The sequence below is a fragment of the Cynoglossus semilaevis genome, chromosome Z, assembly GCF_000523025.1.
Source record: "Cynoglossus semilaevis isolate Cse_v1.0 chromosome Z, Cse_v1.0, whole genome shotgun sequence".
In the NCBI taxonomy this organism is placed as follows: Eukaryota; Metazoa; Chordata; class Actinopteri; order Pleuronectiformes; family Cynoglossidae; genus Cynoglossus; species Cynoglossus semilaevis.
Window position 1 is genome coordinate 13,770,786 of NC_024328.1, and position 22,570 is coordinate 13,793,355.

The 22,570-nt window shown below is 41.8% G+C and overlaps 3 protein-coding genes across 6 annotated transcripts in view; 2 read left to right on the forward strand and 1 right to left on the reverse strand.

The window, feature by feature from the left end:
- tsc1a (TSC complex subunit 1a) overlaps nucleotides 1–9,839 on the reverse strand; it is a 15,545-nt gene extending 5,706 nt beyond the window's left edge. The window contains exons 1-16 of one of the 4 annotated variants that reach the window (XM_008336427.3): nucleotides 9,728–9,839; nucleotides 8,032–8,149; nucleotides 7,719–7,822; nucleotides 7,476–7,628; nucleotides 6,806–6,950; nucleotides 6,403–6,557; nucleotides 5,297–5,370; nucleotides 4,105–4,328; nucleotides 3,901–3,968; nucleotides 3,643–3,754; nucleotides 3,449–3,540; nucleotides 3,187–3,295; nucleotides 1,909–2,180; nucleotides 1,531–1,691; nucleotides 1,310–1,353; nucleotides 322–488 (exon numbers count right to left, since the gene is read on the reverse strand). In XM_008336427.3, coding sequence (XP_008334649.1) covers nucleotides 322–488; nucleotides 1,310–1,353; nucleotides 1,531–1,691; nucleotides 1,909–2,180; nucleotides 3,187–3,295; nucleotides 3,449–3,540; nucleotides 3,643–3,754; nucleotides 3,901–3,968; nucleotides 4,105–4,328; nucleotides 5,297–5,370; nucleotides 6,403–6,557; nucleotides 6,806–6,950; nucleotides 7,476–7,628; nucleotides 7,719–7,822; nucleotides 8,032–8,140 — 1,989 coding nt within the window. In that variant the 5' untranslated portion in view covers nucleotides 8,141–8,149; nucleotides 9,728–9,839. Of the gene's footprint in view, nucleotides 1–321; nucleotides 489–1,282; nucleotides 1,357–1,530; nucleotides 1,692–1,908; nucleotides 2,181–3,186; nucleotides 3,296–3,448; nucleotides 3,541–3,642; nucleotides 3,755–3,900; nucleotides 3,969–4,104; nucleotides 4,329–5,296; nucleotides 5,371–6,402; nucleotides 6,558–6,805; nucleotides 6,951–7,475; nucleotides 7,629–7,718; nucleotides 7,823–8,031; nucleotides 8,150–9,727 lie in introns of all 4 variants that reach the window. The other 3 variants (XM_008336425.3, XM_017043241.2, XM_008336424.3) reach the window with 3 other exon arrangements.
- Nucleotides 9,840–10,113: 274 nt separating this feature from the next.
- LOC103397968 (bile salt-activated lipase-like) lies at nucleotides 10,114–16,026 on the forward strand. The gene is made up of 12 exons (XM_008336428.2): nucleotides 10,114–10,237; nucleotides 11,256–11,403; nucleotides 11,478–11,597; nucleotides 11,777–11,974; nucleotides 12,602–12,732; nucleotides 13,082–13,189; nucleotides 13,277–13,403; nucleotides 13,495–13,681; nucleotides 14,191–14,394; nucleotides 14,569–14,766; nucleotides 14,986–15,093; nucleotides 15,825–16,026. The coding sequence occupies exons 1-12, from the start codon at nucleotides 10,178–10,180 to the stop codon at nucleotides 15,922–15,924; spliced, it is 1,689 nt and encodes a 562-aa protein (XP_008334650.1). The 5' UTR covers nucleotides 10,114–10,177; the 3' UTR covers nucleotides 15,925–16,026.
- A 516-nt stretch (nucleotides 16,027–16,542) lies between these two features.
- LOC103398050 (docking protein 2-like) overlaps nucleotides 16,543–22,570 on the forward strand; it is an 8,102-nt gene continuing 2,074 nt past the window's right edge. Inside the window, 5 exon segments of the mRNA XM_008336539.3 lie at nucleotides 16,543–16,932; nucleotides 17,021–17,149; nucleotides 17,371–17,538; nucleotides 19,443–19,551; nucleotides 22,513–22,569. Coding sequence (XP_008334761.2) covers nucleotides 16,870–16,932; nucleotides 17,021–17,149; nucleotides 17,371–17,538; nucleotides 19,443–19,551; nucleotides 22,513–22,569 — 526 coding nt within the window. The 5' untranslated portion in view covers nucleotides 16,543–16,869.

The following is a 22,570-nucleotide window of genomic DNA, read 5'->3' on the forward strand; positions in this document are numbered from 1 at the left end:
GAGGATCCGTCGGCTGCTGCGGAGAGTGATCAACACCACTGCGCTGGAGGAGCAGAGTGTTGCCATGGTAACGTCACACACGTTACGTGTGTGTTGCATCAAAAATATATAATATATATAATATATATTTGTACATGACGATATATTTCCTATATATTTGGTGTTAATATAGATCATCATGGTATATATATATATATATATATATACCATGATGATCTATATTAACACCAAATATATAGGAAATATATCGTCATGTACAAATATATATTATATATATTATATATTTTTGATGCAACACACACGTAACGTGTGTGACGTTACCATGGCAACACTCTGCTCCTCCAGCGCAGTGGTGTTGATCACTCTCCGCAGCAGCCGACGGTTCCTCATGGCGTGCTGCTGCCGCTTGAAACGCTCGTACTCGAGCTGACCGTGGATCAGCAGCAGCTGACTCTTCACAGACTGGAGCTCGTCCCCCACTGCCGAACCTGATGTCACGAACACGCACACACAAACGCACGAGCCAAAGTCAAAACTGTTCAACTTCAATCAAATTACAAATCGCACCCGGACAACAACAACAACCACCGCAGCCACAGGTTAAGGTTAGCACAGGCGTGGGCTAACTTTTTGTCTCGCGGGGGCCACAATTGTCCTAAAAAGTGAACGTGGGAGGGGGGCGGGGTCAGGAGCAGATGGATGGAGCGTTGGTGTAAACTAAGATAAATGACTCAAATCCTTATCTTACTTCATGACATTCCATGTGGACAGCAAAGTAAGTTTTTCATTGTACAGGGAAACCTGCTTTCCTCACTGTACACATGACAATAAACGCTTTGAATCTTGAATCTTGAATCAAATGATTTTAGCACTTTCTACACCACCTAGTGGGGAAACATAGGTATTGCATGGGAAAAGGCAGTAGTATAATGATAATATAAATAAATAAATTCTAATTTGGAAGCTGAAGCGGCCGTAGTTTGCCCATGCATGGGTTAGCATCTTAGCATCAACTTTAGTGAGAAAAAAAAGTCAAGTTTGAGTTTTCATTTAAATCATCATTCGCTAGTCAAGTTAAAAAAAAATCAAAATGTTTCACACCATTCAGTTTAAAGACGACGTTTCCACGGTAACATGCTGTTTAGTAAAGCAACACAGTTCAACAACTTTACTCTGCGTTCTTCCGCCCTCTCTGGTTAAAAAATAGAACCGCCGTATAATTATTAACCTTCGGTCGGTGACGTTGATCAGTAAAGTTAGACCAGAGTGTTAGTTCAGGTACCTTTGGTTTTCATGCTCTGCTGTTTACCTCCAAAATGACTGCGATCCACAGACTTATTTGAGGACGACAACCTGCTGCACACACAGAACAACGGTCATTGTCACTGTCATTTAATCATAAGAAATAAACAAATATAAATAATATTTAAAAAAAAACATAATAAGAATTTAAGAAAATAAAAAATAATAAATATGTCATCATAAAAAATAATATGAGATAAATGGTGCGTTCTTCACGTTCTCCTTCACCTCCTGCTGAGACATTCGTGAGCTTCACACCCACGCGTGATCAGCTGGTTTAAAACTTCCAGAGGGGAGGGGTCTGGAGAGGTCTGGGTCAGCTCCCGGTCCTCGCCCTCCACCTCCGTAGCTTCTTTCTCCTCCTGCCCTGTCATTTTCTCCATCAACTCCTGCACATAACGGAAGACGAGGACAGAAAATGAATAATATTTTATGCCTTTCAATTTGCTGTTACACCAGGAAAGATGAGGAACTCTGGGATATGTGGTTATATTATTTAAAATAAATAAATAAAATGCATTTCTAAATCTACCTTTTACCAGCAGGGGGAGCGCTGGACTAAATTACTTAAGCATTTTTTTTTCTGCTTAAATTAGTTTCGTTAACCTGTGTCCTTTTTCGGATGAAGAGCAGAGCGGCCTGAGGCAGCGCCAGATCAAACAGCGGTTCATAAGGGGCGGAGGTTACCACGGCGACATCTCCCTTCTCTGATCTGAAGGAGGAGGTGTTGGACGGGGTGAAGCACATTGAGTTGGAGGAGGAAGGAGGTGAGCCTGAGGGTGGCTGCTCAAAGCTGGGAGTGGAGGTGAGGAGGATGTGCTCAGAGGGGACGGAGGGGGAAGGTAAAGGTGAGAGCGCTGAGGATCTGGACCTGAGATCTGGAAACAAACAGAGAGAGAAGGGGAGAGAGAGGAGAGAGGGAGAGAGAGAAAGGAAGGGGAGAGAGAGAAAAAGAGAGGGAGAGAGAGGGGGAGTGAGGGAGAGAGAGGAAGAGAGGGAGTGAGAGATAGAAAGAGAGAGGGAGTTAGTGAGAGAGAAAGCGAGAGAGAGACGGACAGAGAGACGGACAAAGAGAGAAAGAGAGAGAGGGAGTGAGAGAGAAAGAGAGAGAGAGGGAGTGAGCGATAGAAAGAGAGAGAGGGAGTGAGTGAGAGAGAGAAAGAGAGAGAAAAAGGGAGGAAGAGGAGAGAGAGAAAGAGAAAGAGCGTGAGAAAGAGAGAGAGCGTGAGAGGGAGGAGTGAGAGTGAGAGATAGAAAGAGAGAGAGGGAGGAGTGAGAGTGAGAGATAGAAAGAGAGAGAGGGAGTGAGTGAGAGAGGAAGGGAGAAAGAGGAGAGAGAGAACGAGAGAGGGACAGACGGAGAGAAAGAAAGGGAGAGAGAAAAGAGAGGGAGTGAGAGAGAGAGAGAAACAGAGGAAGAGGGGAAGAGAGAAAGAGAGAGAGACAGAGAAGGAGAGAAAGAGAAAGAGATAAAAAGAAAGAGAGAAAGAGCGTGATAGAGAAAAATAGAGGGAGAGAGAAAGACAGGGAGTGAGAGAAAGAGGAAAAGAGAGAGAGAGAGAGAAAGAGAGGGAAAGCAAAAGAGGGGGAGAGAGAAAATGAGAGAGAGGAAGAGAGAGAGAAAGAGAGCCAGAGAGAGAGAGAAAGAGGGGGAGAGAGAGAGAGAAAATTACAGCAATCAAGTCGACAATTAACATCTTTAACTCAGGAAGTGACATCACTCCTCACCGACTCTTCCCCCAGACTCAGGCTCATGACATTGATCACTAATTTTTATTAGCTTATTCTTCATTATTAATCTCAACATTTCAAAAATTCATAATTCTTAGAAAAAAACATTTCTGGTTTATTAGGAGAAAATATAATTTTTTTTCAGTAACTTACCTTCACTGCTTTTGTTGATGACATCATCATAACTCGTCCTTTCTTGCTCTCCTACGGCCTGAAAGACGGAGCAGGAGCGTCGCAGCTCTGTGATTGGCTGCGGCTTCACCTTGACGGACACCGAGGGAGAGGAAGCCGTTAGTGATTGACTTCTGGTCCCTGGTACAAGTACTTGGTACTACATTTTGCTGGTATATGTATGCGCCTTTCACTGTTTTAAAACCTTTATTATGCAACACTTAAAACAACAACAATATTTCACCTGATTGTTGTTGTCTGGAGCCAGGCGTCCATCTTGGTTCCCTTCACTAGGTGGCGTTGGAGGGACAGAGGCCAGTGAGGGAGATTTTACACCTGGTGTCAAAGAGAGAGCGTGTGTGTGTGTGTGTGAACACAGTGATAATTATAATTATATTATATTATTATTATTATATATTATAATCATCGTCGTCTCACCTGAGATGGAGGTGCTCCTGCTCAGAGGGTGGGTGGAGCCTGATGCGGAAGACTCGAGTGGGGGTGTGGACAGGCCGCAGTAAAGAGAGGGGCTCCACGTGACATCATCAGCCTGAGCACAAAAACATTTACTGTCAGTTAATTGGTTTGGGTCTGATCAGAACCAATCACAGACAAGGGTTTGTAGGTTCAACGGCGTTCCCTGGCTGCAGGGCATCATGGGAGGTGACTGGGAGGAGCCGAACAAAAGACATTTACCTGTACACAGGTGTCAAAGATCAAAGAAGGCGGAGTCTGATTTCCCTTTTCCAAAGAAGACAAACTGACTGTAAAAACACAGAAAATGAAAACGTTTGATCAGCCGTAAAGTTAGAACAGAAATAATACATTTCGAAGAAGTAGTAAAATTTAAATTGTGAGCTAAAATAATAATTAAAAAAAAAACACTTGCTGTCCACTCACAAGCACTGGTAACACTCTCTGTGATGAGAGGACTGGAGGTAAGGTCCAGGGCAGGGAGCGGGGAGGAGAGTTGTGTAGGTCTGAGTGGGGGTGAGGAGCACAGGGAGGTGGAGGTGGGTTCTCTCAGGGAGGTGTAAATGTCCTCTTCACAGGACGACTCCAGAGGATCCAGGGACACTCTGGAGCACTCGATCACAATGTCATGGACTTCGTAACATCGCCACCTGCAGGAGAAGTAGACTCATCTTTTTTTTTTTTACATTATTAAACAGTACTTTTTTGAATGTGGTGTGGACTTCACTTCCAACAGACTATTAACTAATCACATATATACATATACACACATATATATACATATACACACATATATATAAATACGTATACATATACACATACGTATATGTATATACATACACATACATATATGCATACATATATACATATATGTATATATACATACATACATATACACATATACATACATACATATAAATACATATACATATACGTATATATACATACATACATATAAGTATATATACATACACACATATATGTACATATACATACACACACATACAGTACATACATATATATACATACATATATATATACATACATATATATACATACATATATATATACATACATATATATACATACATATATATATATACATACATATATATACACACATATATATATATATATATATTTTGTGTAATGCAGGGATTCCCAAAGTGTGGTGCATACTTCGCTCGAGATGTGCGAGCTGCCACAAGGGGATGCACAAGATGAAAAATGTGATGGCAATTTGGAGCGCTTTTTTTTTGTGATTTTTTCACACAATAAAAATATGTAAATAAACTAAAAAAATAAATAAAATAAATGTCAAGTGGTCCGGGCTGGTACAATTATAGCATAATTACATAAATAACAAAAAGTTATAAAGTCTTTTTCCCCCTTTGTTTTCATGCAAAACGTACATTCATATATACATCTTCATATTAAATGAAATGTAATTTTACAAAACATTTCCTGAACATGAAGTGTTTCTGTATTTTTTTTCATTTTCAAATTTCACCAAGCGAGCTAGTTTTTAGCCCGCGGGCTGTATATTTGACACCCCTGCCTTAATGGTAGTACGATGAACCTATCAGAAGCACCACAGTGTGTGTGGACTGGTGGTTACCTGGACGGCTCCAGCTCCTGGTCCTGCGTCCCCGTGACCAACTCAGGATGAACTCTGACGTGTTCCAACATGGGCTGGAAGACAGAGACACAATCTGACAAAAATGTACTCAACAAATACATCGTCTTCAGAACCGGACACGAACTGATAGCATTTATTTGCGCCACAGTTTAGCCACACAGACCAAGAACAGGTGAACATGTTGAACTTATTACAGAAAAGCAAAGTGGTTTCAAAGTGGTTGCAGGAAAAAATTGGATACATTTAGGGTTATTAAAGTCTCCGTCAGAATGTGCTTAACAGTCAGAACAGATCATTCAGTTTTCGGTTTCCGTGTGACCACCGTCTTGCTCTAAATGAAGCGCTGTATTCGGAGTATTCCCGATCCTGGTTTCTGAGAAAAGGAGCAGCTGCTCGTCACAGATGCTATTTTTGTGCAGCAGAGTAAACAGCACCGAGCAGCTGCTGTGGCAGGAGAGAACCATATTGTTTACATTTCTTTTCTTTTTTTCTTTTTTTTAAGAAAGCAAACAGAAGTAACGTAATAAAATCCTCGAGGGAACATTCGTTTTTTTAATTTTCGTAATTTCGTTTGTTTTGCAATAGATACGAGCGACAATAAACACTTGAGGAGAAACTCCTCACTGGTACTGGATGTCGAGTTACTCGTGTAGGAATTTGCCTCCATTTCCTTTAACCTAGTGGTTCTCAAACTGTGGTAGAACGCTCTCTAGTGGTACAATTCATATTTTCGAATTTACATTTTCAACTGAATAAATCTGAAATATACCATGCACAATACAAAAATATAACATTTAAACATAAACATCTTTATAAACATTTATCTCCTGTGTGGTGGAAGCTAACAGGGAAGGCCAATGCTGCTATATGCTAATGCTGGTCATCATGGTGGTACTTACATGACACTTCCATGTTTTCTCAGGTGGTACGGAGTATAAAAAGTTTGAGAACCACTGCTTTAACCGTTAAAATTCCAGTTTTATTTTGAAGCGCTACAGTACCAGTTAGCAGTACTAGTTCCAACTCGCTTAATATCAGTAATAAATTCATAATATCATGAACCGACCCTGGTAGTCTCTACTGACCTTGACGACCTCCTGGAAGGTGTCCAGGTTCTCCTTCATGCTATAGTGGAGTCTAAGGTAGGAGATGAAGTTACACGGAAACATGCCGTAGAGACGGTGAAACAGAGAGTAGACACCAGCATGAAGGTGGACCAGGTGAACCCCAGGTGACTGAGCTGCAACAGAACATTAAGATGGGTTCAGTGTCGTTCACAAAAAGACCGGTCAAATTTACAGTTGTAGAAATACAGAAGTTCCCAGAAATACATTTCTTATTTCAAAATTTCAATTTCACAATTTCGTGACGTGCGCTGGTCTCATTAGTGTAATGCTGAAAAATGGGCCACACCCCATACATTAGGTCACAAGTGCACAGCACCAACGAAAGCAGAAATACATCAACACCCGGTGTCGCAGTGTCTACCGGGGTTTCTGTAGCTCCAGGACGCCAGTCGTCCAAACACATCGAAGAAATCGTAGATGTGCTGCTTTCCGGCCTGAGGGATCATGGGTAACAGAGTGACGAGGACCAGGACGGCAGTAATGAGGACCACCACATCACTGTCAGTCTGAGGAAACACGACAGCAGTGCAGGAGGACAGACAAATTATTTTGTTACGAGTACTGATAACATATAGGGGTGTAAGAAAATATTCTACAATTAAATTGTAAAAAAAAAAAAAAAAAAATCATGCCTATAATATCACAGTGTATCACAATATATCGTATATTGCGATATATAATATATAGCAATATATCATATATATTGCAATATATTGTTGCCCCTGTTTTGCCCAATTCTTGCCTATATGCAAACATAACAACATATATATATTTTTAAAAATATATATAATATATAACTGTTTTCATATTAATTCAAATAAAATTATATTTTTTTTAATTTAATATTTATTTTAACATTCATGCTTCACAATTGAAAGCCAACAAGGATATTGTCTTGTTTTTGTATGCGTTTGGTTTTATGTTATTTTAAAACGTTGGAAACCAATTAAATCATAATATTTTGCCAGATGGTATAATTAGATTAACGTGGTCATGGTGCTACATACATTTACATAATTCTTCAGTCCTACCTTGAGACAGCGCAGCAGAGATGGGAGCAAGGCCGAGCGGCTGATGTGATGAACCCATGGAGGCTGCTTCCTGATCAGATGACCAAGCAGTGTTAGGGCAACCAATCGGGTCAACGGTCTGTTCAGAGACTCGTTCAGTTTCTCCAAGAGGGCCTGAGGGCGACGTGTTTTCAAAAGACAGGTTTAAAAAAAAAAAAAAAAAGGGTTCAAGGCGAGGGTGAAACTGGGTGAGAGGACGCTAACCTTGTGATGAGTCTCCCTGATGGAGGACAAGAGGAGGATGGCCTGAGATGACGAGGACTCCAGGTAATAGTCCACCACGGCAGAGAGGACGGCGCCGCCCTTGTCTGGAGAGGAAACAAAACTACAGGTCATAGGTCAGACGACAAGAGACAAGTGGAGACATGTGGAGAGAAAAAAAAAGTTGAAAAATGACACGGGAAGAAACAACAACACCACAACAACAACAACAGACGGGTGTACTACAGCAGGTCTTTAGGTGATACAGCTGAGATAAAGCCGAGTGTGGCCGCACATGCGTTGACGCGGTTCTCACCTGAGCTCAACTGTTGGTTGACTGTGGCCCTCACTTGTTCTGCCTCCTGTAGCTCTGAGCTATCCAATGAGTGCATGAGGTCACTGATACTCACCTGCTCCTTAGACATTCTTCACAGCTGAGTAGGGCGGAAGAAAAGTGTTTATTTAAAAAAAAAAAATGTTTTTGAATGAAAAAAAAAAAAAAATACTGGGGGAGGGAAACAGTATATGCTGGGAATAATGACACGCTAGCTAGAATTCTAACAATCTTTACCTATGTCGGCCATTTAAAAAAAGCGGTAAAACTAATTTGCATAGAAAACGGCACGGCATTTTACAATGTTTAGTTTCTTCTTATGATGGGACAGCTTGTAATTAAAAATTGTATTATATTTATTATTATTTATATTATAATTTATTGTATACAGACATATTGTATACATACATCGCATATTCTTTAATTATTACAAATACAATGTGATGTGATAACTACTTTCATCAACAAAACACATCAATACAGTAAATTAAAAATCACTTTTAACCCTTGTGTAATGTTCATATTGTTGTTACTCAGCCAGTGTTTGTGGGTCTGATGGACCCGTTGCATTTTGTGGCTTTTGATGCCTCACAATCAACACTTTTATGTTAAAATACTGAACAGATGTTTACCTTATCCCAATAACAAGCAGTATAAACAATATATATGGTTAATATTTGCCCTTTACCTTTGTTAGGTCACATTTATATGTTATAGGTATGTTCTGTGTACCTACACTCTGTCCTCCTCCTGTCTAGGCCTGCTGTGTTTGTGTGTGTGTGTGTGTGTGAGTGTGTGTGTGCGTGTGTTGGTGCATGTGCGTGTGTGGGTGGTACACAGCACACACTGGCCCCTGGTCCAGTGGACCCGGACATCTTATATGTAATAGAAATGTGTAGGGGGGGTGTATGGTGTGTGGTCATTAAATATGTATTCTGATATATGTTCTTCACAGAAAATGAGCCAAAGCCAGTGAGTCTCAGTTTGAAAAATAAATAATTATATCATTTTTCTTTTATTAAAAAGTGAAAACGGGTCCCACAGACCCGAACACCACACAAGGGTTAATAAAAAAAAAGACAATTCATCCAAACAAGGAACAATACACGAAAGTGGACATGGTTTGACAGTAACCTACAACTCTGTGCAACCTTCCAAATACAACTAGTTAAAACGGCAAAATTGTCTCTGTGTCCTTACCGTCCCAAAAAAACTCCCGAGGGATTAAGAAAGTTATTTTTTTTATCCATTTATCTGTCAGTCCGTCTGTCTATCGATCTGGACTAAATCTTCTCAGGTGCCATCCTCACTCAAAAACAACCAACCGACGTCTGAGTGACGTCACTGTTGTCAAGTGCCTTTGCTTCGACGTCAACGAAAAACTTTATGTTATGCAACGAACCTTTTGTCATTCTCCACTCGGTACACGAAGATGTTTAAAGCGCCCCACCTAACTTTTTCGTGTCGGCTGTAAACAAGTTGAAAGTTACCACTAACTCTCCGCTAAGCTAACATGCTAACGGCTCGGTGCTCATCTAAGGAGCCAAGAGGCTGCAGTGAGTGACAGTACATTTGACAACCGTTTTCCTCCGTGTCTACATATTCTTTGCTGTCGGTGCGGATGCAATCGACCGGCGAATCGAAAATAACGTCAAAAACGCTCGAAAACGCCAGTTACCTTTAGACCTGTTGATCTGAGCAGGGCGCAGCCATGTTGAGCAACGATAAACCCCGCCCCCTGCTGTAACCTGACACCACTGAGCTGTCAATCAACAATAGGGCGCGTTCATAAAAGGCCAGTATCCAGGTTTTCTCAGGTTTTAGGAAAAGTTTCACATACATTTCCTCCCCCCTAAAATAAAACTCACACAATTTTTTAATCAACTTTTATATTTTTTATATATTATATTTTATATAATTGAACCAGATAAATGAGAACAGGATGAATGAAAAAGGCTTTAGAAAGGTTCATTTCATTGACATACATGTATTCTGAATGTATGTGTGTGTTTGTGTGTATGTGTGTGGCAGCTGCTGGTCTTCTCAGAGGAAAATCCTTGATAAGAATTACCATAGCATATAAGCAAGAAGCAGCAGCAGCAGGTGACAGTAGGTGACAGACAGGACAATGCTGCTGCTGCTGGTTGTTGTCTTGGGCATTGGACTGAACTTGGCCTCAGCTGCAAAGGTGTGTGAATTTAATTATCGTTTTCTCCTTATAGGAGTATTTAAAAAAAAAAAAAAAAATAGTGAATTATTTGTCATTGTAGCCCTCTGCTTTTTAACCCATCACCAAAGTCAGCAGGGGGCAGCTGGTGAACTTGAAACCTTCCAGACCCAAGCGGTCCACTTCCTTAACCGCCAAGCCACCACTGCCCCCTGTTCGACAATATAATACACCTTACAAGAGAGCCAATAACAATAACAATTACTATGATATATTACACTTATGAGTTAAAGGAATAGTCCAATCTTTTAATTATTCTGATTTTTTTTTATTACAAACCTGCTTAATTTATAATAAAAAGGTGACCTTACAGACAAAATATTCCAAACCTCTGCATTTACGTTGAGTTAAGCGGAAAATGGGTCATAACTCTTGTGGGGTTGTGGCTGATGTCGAAACAACAGCTGTTTCGTTCTCTAAGGTGTGACCCGTGTGAAAGAAAAAGTTTACACAGCAGTCACGGCTGAGGGACTTTAGATAAACATGAGAGTTTATCACGAGTTGGAGCCTTAAAATCAATAAAGTAAATTTGACCTTTATTGATTTGGAAAGTTCTTGTGCTAACAGCAGATCTGCTGCCTCCTGGCTGGGAATCGAACCCAGGACTCTCTGCTCTCTGTTTCCAAAGCAGGCGTGCTCAAAATGACTAAACAAAATGCAACTGCTGTAATTTTCCTCCATTTGCATGTCAGACATAATGCAGTTATTCTCAAATATCGGGGCGGGCCCCGCTTGGGGGGCGCGTAGAGGTGCTTGGAGGGGCATGGCATGCGGGACATAAACATACCACTGCTGTAATGCTTGAATTATAATGAGCCTCCAGTCACTTGGTGGCAGCGACTCATACAGTGGTTTGTTGGGAAACACCGTGGAAAAATGACCGATTTCCTTAACGAGAAGTAAACACAGTGATGTTTTCCTTAAAAAAACAGTAATAGCTATGTATCAATATCCTTAATGTTGGGTTTGTTTGTTTTAGCTGGGTGTGGTCCAAACAGAGTTGGGGCAAGTGGAGGGGAAAAGCTACTTCATGGGTCTCTTCAGAAGTGTAGATGTCTTCAAAGGAATCCCCTTCGCCAATGTTCCTGGGAAGTGGGAGAAACCCGAACCTCATCCTGGCTGGAGCGGTACTGTTGCTAACTGTTGCTATTATTGCTAACATACAGGACAGATTCAAAGGTGCTGTCTTTGTTGTCTCCAGGCGTTCTAAAGGCCACCCAATACCGGGATCGTTGCCTGCAGGTGACGCTGCTACAGGGCAAAACCCACGGAAGTGAAGACTGTCTCTATCTAAACATCTTTGTGCCGCATGGAACAACACGTAGGCAAAACACTCACGCACGGAGACTCCAGTACTGATGTTACTGCTGTGATGATAGTTCAATCACATGTTTGCTTTAGGCACGTGGAAATGAAAGCGAGTAAGCTCTGAGTCAGAGTGTGTTTAGACTTGAACTTGAACTTCCTTTGAAATGTGTGACTCTCTTCCCTTACGTCCAGTATCCAAAGGTCTTCCAGTAATGGTGTACTTGTTTGGTGGTGCCTTCTTGTTGGGAGCATCCAACGATGTGGAGTTCCTTGGAAACTCACTCTATGACGGGAAAGAAATGGCAGATAGAGGCGGAGTCATTGTTGTCACCGTGAACTACAGAGTTGGTACATTGGGTTTCCTCAGTACCGGAGACGTACGTCTGCCAGGTCTGTCTGCACCAGCAACAGTTCAAAAACAAAACAAAATCACTTGGTTTAAACATCTGATCCAATATGATCTATGTCAGGGGTAAATGTAAATGGGACCCCCCAACCCCCGGTTCACGGACCAGTACCAGTCCATAGGTCATTTGGTACCGGGCCACAGTGGGACACAGTGAAAAAATGTACCTAATTTTTACCAATTTACTTCATTCAAAGAAAATCTACTCATATCCATTTACTTTCTTTATTTAAAGATAATCTGGCAGTGTTTTTAGATAATGGGTCATTCAGACTATGATCATTCAGAATCTCGTTCATTGCTGTGTAATAAAAAACTTTTAATTTCTCAAGTTAAATGCTTTTAAGCTCCCGCGGGCCACACAAATCGGCTCGGTTGGCCGCATTTGGCCCCTGGGCCTTGAGTTTGACACATATGATCTATGTGGTTAAGTTCTTAATTTAAATTCGGCATAAATGTTTGAGACAAAATAGGTGCGGAACTCCTGTTGCTGAGGTTAGATTAATTGATTCTTTTTCATTGACACTTTCAGGAAATCTGAGCTACCAACTTTTCACTTACGGAAATGACAACATTAGAAAAATAACTTCTAACCTAACTGTCAATCTCAGGTAACTATGGTTTGTGGGATCAGCATGCTGCCATTGCTTGGATTCGCAGAAACATTGAAGGATTTGGAGGACACCCCATGAACATCACCATTTTTGGTCAATCAGCGGGTGCTGCCAGTGTTAGCTACCAGGTAAGGGGTCAGTGAGAATTAGAAAAACAAAAGGTTCCTAATTTCAGTGGCGCTTTGGCCCAGAGGTCAATGTCTCTGTCATTGGTATGGAACCCCAGGGTTCACCTCATGGGCAAGATCACATCCCGGTTAGGGCGATTGGTACCTTCCGGTAGACTCACCACCCGCAGGAAGGTTCACGGGGGCTGGTACGGTGCAGTGTGACTTGGGTGGTGGTCATAGAGACTGCTGCTACCTCGTGACCCGGTAACGGATAAGTTGATGAAAGTGGATGAAAATGTGGGCGTGAATATACGTAATACGTAAAACTGACCCCCCAACCCCCTTTTTGCTCTCCCACTGTCCTTAGATGCTGTCCCCCTACAATAAAGGTTTATTCAGAAGAGCAATCACACAGTCTGGTGTGGCCCTCAGTCCCTGGGCTCTGCAGAAGAACCCCATGGCCCTCACTAAGAAGGTGACAAATGCACTAACACTGGATGGTAACTGGTACTTCTACGGTTTGTACTCGACATGATGTATGGACATCTTTATGTCCCTGAAGATCGCCCGTAAGGTTGGTTGTTTGAGGAGTGACATTGACTTGATGGTAACCTGTCTGAAGATGACCGACCCAGTTGGGCTCACCTTGGCGGGAAAAATTGATGTGCTCCTTCTCCTCCTGAAAAACGGTCAGACCACCAGGGAGAGACACAGATACTGTTGTGTTTAGTGTTGTTGTCTTGGCCTTTTTTTTTTAGTTTTAAAGTGTCCTCTCCACAGGTGTAGTCATGGACCTTCTGGAACTGTCTCCAGTGGTCGATGGTGATTTCATCCCAGACGAGCCCAATCGTCTCTTCCACAACGCTGCCCAGTTTGATTACATGGCCGGAGTCAACAGCATGGACGGACACATTTTTGCTGGTGTAGATGTACCTTCTATCAACAAAAGAAATGCTAACACTACTGTGTGAGAACAGCAACTTCACATTCGTCACTCCATTAGGTAGCACAAGCAGCGTTGGATGTAGCTTTGACGTCACCCTGGACGGTTCACTAGTCAGTCGCAGGGCCACATGTAGAGAAACATATGCTCATTTTAGAGAGTATGTACAGTAACTGCATGTTGTCGGACTGTGGAAAAACATGCCAACACCAATCCCCAAAGAACGTCAGGTACCGATGGGGTTCGAACTTTGCTGTCAGGCATGAACACAACCCAATCTACCACTGTTTGAGTTGAGTTTGTGTCAAGCATAAACATAAACCAAGATGTTAGTGCCTTACAATAACAGGATAATTGTGTTAAATAGATTGTGTTTACCAATCAGGAGGCCAGACTAATCTGTTGTTGGTGTACCCACAAAGTTTGACTTGGAGTTTTGAAGCAGCAACACAACTTTATTAAGTTTTTCTAGTGATAGTTTACACCATGAAACTGTATGGTGCTTCTCTCATGCCTTACCTTCTGGTCCTCAGCGAACAGGTGAAGGGTCTCCTGACCGGTCTGACCAAAGTGAAGGGTAATGCTGCTGCCGAGTCAGCATTCAATACCTACTCCTCTCTCTGGGGATCCCTTCCAGACCAGGCACTGGTCAAAAAAACAGTGTCTGACATTGAGACCGACTTCCTCTTCTTGGTCCCAACTCAGATTGCGCTTCAGTTGCATGCCAACAATTCCAAGTAAGTCCTGATTACCAAAGACATGTGAAGAGGTTCTATTCATGATAAGTCTTTTGTAACCTCTCGGTTTCTTTTTTCGCAAACGTAAACATGTGTGGGGCGGTATAACTGAAATGACTGAAAAATACCTACCAGTAATCAACATTTCGTGTTTGACTTTCATTCACGTCTCAGCGTCACTAGTACCTACTCCTACCTTTTCAACATGAAAACACGTATCCCAGGATTCCCTCGCTGGGTGGGTGCAGAGCACGCCGAGGAACTGCAATATCTGTTTGGAAAACCCTTCTCTCTACCGCTGATCTACTTCCCACGACACCGGGACTTGGCGGGCTACATGATGTCTTATTGGACCAACTTTGCCAAGACGGGGTAATCCGCTAGCATTACGAACTATGATTGTGTCTCATTCAGTGGTAGAATAATATTTCACCTTTATATATATATTCAAAACCCCTAAAAGTGGTCTCAGCTAAACTGAGCTGGATTTTGGCAAATTGGTCGGAAATGATAGTCCTTACAGCCCTGGTTGGGTTGGAACTTGTGCAGTACTTTGAACTCTCATCTCTTGCTTTTACTCCCTCTGTTCAGTGATCCCACTAAGGGTGGGAGCAGAGTCCCTTCCACTTGGCCAGCTTTCAACAAATACACCCATCCCTACCTTATCATTGACCACAGCATGGGCAAGTCATCTGTGAGGTAACAATGCTTTCTTTTGTTTCTGTGCGATCTCCCCAACATATTGATGCACGCTACTCCTTTCAGTCACTCTATACCAGAGGTGTGGACTCGACTCAGACCCGAGTCATCAATTTGACGACTTTAGACTCCACTTGACAAAATGCAATGAGACTTGCAACTCCACTTGGACTTTAAAGTCACTGACTCGTGACTTCACTCGGACTTGGTACTTTCTCCCAAACCCGAAGATTGTAAAGTAAGTTATTAAGGAGCGCTCTGTATCTCTCATCGCGTACGTGCTGTCGGCACAACATCCAATCAAATTAGACCCACATCGTTTTGACGCAATAGCATCGAGTCAATCAAATTGCGGGACAACCGATGAGGAAAAGCCGTCAAACAATGCGCGGGTGAGAGAAAATTATACCAAAGATGGTGTTGTTCGGATTTAAAAACTACGAGGTGGTCAACAAAAAACGAGCGGCAGTGATCTGTGTAAATATATTATTATTTTCTTTAAAAGGACTCGAAACAGAAACGGCAAGACTTGGGACTTGACTTGATACTTTTCGGTCTTGACTTGGACTTGACTCGGACTTTGCCTGTCTTGACTTGGGACTTGACTTGGACTTGAGTGCAAAGACTTGAGACTTAGTTGTGACTTGGCCCCACCTCTGCTCTATACTGTTTAGGCTAAGCTAACACACAGTTACAGTTACATATTTCTCACGCCTATCTCATGTTTTCAGCTACGACCTGAGGTCAGACTATGTCAAGTATTGGACACAGATATACAGCACCCTGCCGAACATCAAGAGAGACGACACAGGAGTGAAGCAAGGAAACTGATGTTGATGTAATTCTAAATCAGAACCAAACAATGTGAACTAATAATAAAACGGTAAATGTTGGATCAACATGAATAAACAGTAACATTGGTTGTTGCCAGTTTCCTTGGGGGTGATCAGTCTTGCATCAAATAGTGAATCCTGCATGGTATGTACAAATATAGTCATGTTCCTACGTCTGTTACACTGTCACATCCTAAAATGGGGCCCAAAATTCCTGGCAGTGCCCCTGGTTGACGCGGACAGTAATTTATGCTACGTTATTAAAACAGAGCATGCAGTTCATGGGAATTAGTTTTTTTTCCCTCTGCACTATCACTTTAGACCACGACCACCAGAGGGCGTCAAAACTTCTCTATAATTTCATGACAATGTCTCGAGTGAACTTGAGAAGAGGGGAAAAAGTGAAACATGGATGCGAAATAGTGACAGACGATATGTTACTGTAGGTAAATGTATGTAACAAGGACAATTACACTTACAATAAAAATAGTTTGACTGTATCACAAACTGAAGTAGGACCAGTCCGATGATACCCTAAAAGTTGCCAAACACATCTGCATTACACAATGTACCATAGACAGGAAACAGATGACACACAGCATCTGCCTGCATCACGCTGATACCACACACACACACACACACACACACACAGAGCGAAGACTATGAGACAAACTCGAACTAGGTTGGACATATCGAGTGGAAGAAGCCGACAAAGTAAGACAACTAAGAACATGAGGTAAACGTTCGAGGCCACTTCCAAGCCTAGGAGTTGTAAACAAAAGGACGAGGACAACGATGAAGGACAAAGGTTAAAGTTGATACAACAGGGATAAAAAAATAAATAAAAATAGGGTGTTTGTAAGAAGCAGAAAACAAAGTGGTGTAATAGTCAACGATCAACAGAGGAGAGAAGAGGAGACCAGGAGGAAGACTAGGACCGATTATGGAAGAGGACATCAGAAAACAAGGGATCCTCTACCTGCAGCAGCAGCAGACGTTTGGAAAGGTACGATTAGCAACAACGACACACGCTAAAAATACGGCTAACAACAGGGCTAACTTCAGCATTGTTTGTGCTGTATCTGTGTGTGCAGAAGTGGAAGCGCATGTGGAGCGTGTTGTTTCGAGAAAACACATGTTCCATCTCCAGACTTGAGTTCTTCGAGTGTAAAGATGGAGGAGCGATGGACAAAGGTCCGCGCAAACAGCAGGAACACAGAAAGGTAGCGTAGCATCGGCCCTCTCTCTACACTCATTCTGGATCAGCTACAAGAAAGGTTTTCTTGGTTGAAAGGAGTTTTTTTTGTGCTTTTACAAGGTTTATTTACAATTTTTTTTCTGTTATCAAAACTTTAAAGTCCATCAGGCCAAAATGTGTGCTGAGAATACGTACTACAACACTCCGGGCTTGGCTAAAATGTTCCTCATGCGTCCCGTACCGTAGGTGATCCGACTGTCGAACTGTATCAGAGTGTCAGAGGTGGATGTTAACGGCTGTCCCAAAGATACTGGGTCTTTTCTGGTGGAGACCACTGAGAAGATGTACGTGTTTGCTGCAGACAGAAACCAAGTGGGTGACTGGATACACAAACTGTGTGAGATCGCCTTTCCTGTAGGTACACACTCACACACACACACATACCTAAAAGCAAATCACCAATTTATGCTGAATGATTGTTGCAAAGAATGTTGTTTTTTTTCTCTTCAATGTTTTGACCGTTACAATTCAACATAGTTTTTTTCTTCATGCGAGTTAACCTACATTAAGAACTGCACTCAATTTTCACAGTTTCTCCCACCCCAAAAAAATCTCCTTCAATTAACCAAATGCAATAATACGAGATAAGGAATTATAATAGTAAGATAATATTAAAATTTACATTATAAAATATAATTAATTTGGGGAGAAATACTAGCATCTGTTGTTACGGGACCTCCGCGCAAAGGTTTTGTACGATTATATCAGGTGTATGACTAACCATTGACACGACAAAGAAGGTAATGTTGCAACAGCGAACATCCTACCGTGCAGGATTGAAACTTGATGAGTTTTATTTGTTTAAAGACGGTTTCATGTCCCGCGTCACATTCACAATGATCGATGTCCAGTAGTGGAATTAGCCTGGCACCCAGCAGAGAGCAGTGTGACCCACTATCGCCGTTGTCGATAAATCCGGGTTGATCTACGGATCATACCGGTGTTAATGGAAGAACTGTAGCCAAAAAAGCCACAGCTCTGATATTAAAAAAGCCGTTTTCATGCTTACATAAAAATGAAAAGATTTCAATTAAGCTGCTGTACTGCTCAACAACGGTTTAGTTTTGCGCCAACGGCAGCACAATGGCACTACGATATGTGAAACGCTGCCGTAGAGCGAGAGAAATACTGTGTGAGTTGCACTCGAAATTAGTTTTCGATATTGACAAACGCCGTGACTGTAGACAACATGAGAATAAAAGGGGAACAAATCCGACTCCCGTAGTCGTTGTAGAGGTCAGTCAGGCTGTAATTATTTCAGCGTAGCCCTGAGTCATTTTTCCTCTTCCTCTTTTTGACGACTGACTGCACATGAGTTTATGGTGTTTGAACTATGACTCCTTCCAGAAACCATCAGTACAGACTCTTAAAATAAACATTTATTTTAAGACAACCTTAGGACACAATGAGCTCTATGGTGTCACATAAAATGATGTAGAGCATAGGTGTCAAACTCGAGGTCCGGGGGCCAAATGCAGCCCGCCAAGCCATTTTGTGTGGCCCGTGGGAGCTTAATTTTTTTTTATTAAAGTCCATGCAGAAGAGTTTGACCTAAATAATTAAAAGTTTTTTATAATCAATCAAATAATAATCAATTGCAGAAATATGTATTAGTCTGTTGTGCAGTAGTTACATCTATACCAGTTGTCCCCAACCTTTTTTGTTCCAAGGACTGGTCAGCCAGTAACAGCCGTTACCACAGACCGGTAACAAGGTACTGAGCATCGAAGGATCATTACATTTTCAAAATAAAACATATTTTAGACTCTTTTCTGTTTGCATCAGTCTGAATGACTTATTATTTTTAAAATACTGCCAGAAGTAAATTTAGAAAGGATTTTCTTGGAATGAATGAAGTAAATTAGTAAAAAGAAATTTCACATTTTTTTCATTGCGTCCCACTGCGACCTGGTACTAAATGACCTATGGACTGGTACTGGTCCGCGGACCTGGGGTTAGGGACCTGTGATCTATACAGTCTTCAAGTTACAACCGGCCCTTCGAGGGTAACTGTATTGCTGATGTGGCCCCCTGGTGGAAATGAGTTTGACAGCCCCTGATGTAAAGGATCACATTCAGTCTGCAGGCCTTGAGTTTGACACGCAAATAGTGATACCAATCACTAGACACAAAAAGTGCCACGAACAACTTATTTACAAACTTAAATATATACCTCACTCTGTAGCGCAATTTCTGCGGTTAGCCTAGCAACAAAAAAAGTGGTTGTTCAGTGGTTACTGTGCTTTTTGTTCTGGTAGATGAACTGGACTGAGCCCGGTGTGAAGAGGGGCAGCCTACAAAGAGGTCATGGGTTGAATAAAGAAGAGGGCATGGAGGACAACCTGCTGTACAGCAGACGAAAGTCAGGTACCGGACATGTCAGTGTGTAGACATCAGACCCCAGTGGAGCTTATACTCATATGTTGTATGTATCATATGTTGTTTTTTGCACACATTGTGGAAAAAAAGTTTTCATTTCACAGAAACACCCCGCGCTTAAAATACCATCTCAACGTGTGATCTCAGCAGTCTGACTAGTAAACAAATCTGAGAGGAACTCACGACAAGTCACTGTCTAGATCAGGGGTGTCCACACTTTTTCGGCTCAGGAGCTACTTTTCAAACGACCGGGGCTAAAGTGATCTACCTACATTAAAAACTATGAATATATATTTACTATTTTGATTACATGGCTGCAGTTGTATGGCAGAATACCGTCTGACTCAATACTTCTATGGTCCTTACTTTAGCCCTAGCTAGATTAGCATCTTAAAATAGAATTAAATCTATCATTTTAAATTTGTCTTTTGTTTCTTTAAATGCAATTGCTCAGGATCTACCAGCACTCCCTTTGAGATCTACTGGTAGATCCCGATCTACTTATCGGGCACCCCTTGTCTAGATGAACGGTAGTCACTAAAATCCAATCTAAAAGGAACTAAATTTCGAGTTGTAGTTTTGCACGTTGCTCTGCAAACCACATCTCTGCACACTTGATTCTCAAGCCCAGACCTCACCGTTTCGCCATGCTGTCAAGGTTGTGCAACCGTTTTTTTTTTCATGTTGCACCATTAACAAAACCTCATTTCCTCTTACTTTGTCTTCCCTCCCTGATGCCAAATTTAGCACCTTGTGGCTGAGCTACATGACGAACGTCAACCAACGTCTGTGTGTAGTGTTCTAGCTCAGGATCAGCCTCAAAGTTTAGGCTGAAAACACAGGCGGACACTTTGAAGTCGTCCGACATTGAGAACCACTCCTTAGTGAAAATACATATATACATACATACATATATTAATAAATATATATACACATACGTTATATATATTCTCTCTCTTTATGCATGTACATACTATATGTATTTATTTATATATATATATATATATTTCTGAACATATATGTATGTATGTATGTGTGTGTATGTACATTTGATTTACAGAGGAACGTTACACTGTGGTTTTGTTTTACTTCATGGAAACTTTCAGGTGTGAATTCCTGCCTTGCACATGTGTCTGTGCACACTTTTTTTTTTTCCGTGTCTGCGATAAAACGTGAACTGAAAGATGAGACCAAACCAACTATTGTCACTTTCATATGTTCATCAGTGAAGTTGTAAACGAAGTCGTTTTTTACACAGGTTTATCTAAAAATGAAATGAATTTCGATTTGGGCAGTAGTGGATTAGTGGTTAAGGAAGCGGACCTTGGGTCCAGAAGGTTTCAGGTCCGAGTCCACCAGCTGCCAAGTTACCGCTGAGGTGCTCTGAGCATGGCACCGTCCCCACACACTGCTCCCCGGGCGCTTAACGCTGCCCTCACTGTTCACTTTGGTGTTGGGTTAAAAAAAAGCGGACACAAACGGTCACTTTTGGTTGTGTTTGGTTTCCATCTATCCATCCATTTTCTTATCCGTTACCGGGTCGTGGGGGTAGCAGTCTCCACCCAAATCACACTGCACCGTACCACCCCCCTAAACCTTCCTGCGGTTGGTGAGTCCACTGGAAAGTACCAACCGCCCTAACGGTATGCGATCTTGCCCAGGAGGTGAACCCTGGGGTTCCACACCAATGACAGAGACACTGCCTCTGGGCCAAAGTGCCACTGTTTGGTTTCCACTTTCTTTAAAATCAAAGCATTTGACTTGATACACTATAATTAAGAATATGTGCGGCTCAGGTTTGCTCTTGAAGGCCTGAACTTCCTGTGAAGTAAACAGTGGTCAAGGTCCTCAGTGTGGACGAGCACCACACAGTCTAGTCGTGCTCTGTACTCTGTGTAGAACCAGGACACATTTGAGGTCGTGATGACTTGCTACTGTTTCCCCACTTCCTGACACACCTGCAGCAAAGAGCATCTGCTGCTTATGAAGGAAGGAGAGGGGAGTGGGGGGTGAGGGGGGATGACAAAGAGGGCTTTCTTGACATGTATCTCTAAACATGTAGTGCAGCAGAACTTGAAATCCAAGACCAAAGATTTCCTCTACAGCCAGACTCATGTCCAACCAACTACAAGGGAAACTGGACAAGTCTTAATGTCATTATCTGAAATGAGGGTTAAAAAAAAATAGTGAGGGTGGGAAAGAATCAGTTAAAAAAATGTGTTAGCACCAAAAGTAACACAATTCTTTACTCATCTAAGAGTGACCAGCGATGGAAAAACTGTGATGGAAAAGTTACAGACGATCGCTCAGTCACCACACGCTGACTGGTCGACGGTTGCACGTGATTGACAGTTGTGGTAAAGTTGTCTTATGCTATTTAAGGACAGCGTCTTTTCAGGGTGAGGGGGAAGGGCAGAACTGCAGGTGGAGGTTGCCCAAAGCTAGGAGACTGCTTCACTTTTCACATCGAGGAATTTGCAGGAATTTATTTGTCGCCTTTTCTCGCTACTCAGTGAAAAGCAGTTTTGTAGTTTACATTCAGTGTTTTTTAAAATAAGTTGTGGGTAAGTTTCCCACGCCCACAAAAGGTGGCTTGTGGGAAACTTGAATCTACTTGAAGCAGGAAGCAAAAAAAAAAAAAAAAAGAGAATGCGAAAATGGCAAAATCTATTTTTATAAATCATATAAATACATTATAAGACGTTTGTTTTGCTGTAAAACCGATTTTTTATGTGATCAGACTTATGGCCACATCGGAACATGATCGGAAATGATCATATTAACTATCGTATTAATAATATATATATTTTCTATTTTGATCTACATTTTAAACCTTCACTTTTCATGTGACCTAAAGTGACCTGAGTATTACAGGTTAGCTAAAACGCTAAAAAAGTAAGGTCAACTATTACTTTTAAATGTAGTTTTTTTGTGTGTGTCTCGTGTCAGTGTGTGCGACAGTGCACGACTTCCGAGTGTTTGTGCGGCGGACGGAGGCCTCTGATCG

Bases quoted from the DNA above. Each gene is read 5' to 3' on its own strand.
- LOC103397968 (XM_008336428.2), top strand. From the start codon at position 10,178: ATGCTGCTGCTGCTGGTTGTTGTCTTGGGCATTGGACTGAACTTGGCC. The intron at 11,598-11,776 runs GTAGGCAAAACA...CCTTACGTCCAG, and splicing joins TGTGCCGCATGGAACAACAC to TATCCAAAGGTCTTCCAGTA. The intron at 14,395-14,568 runs GTAAGTCCTGAT...TTCACGTCTCAG, and splicing joins TTGCATGCCAACAATTCCAA to CGTCACTAGTACCTACTCCT.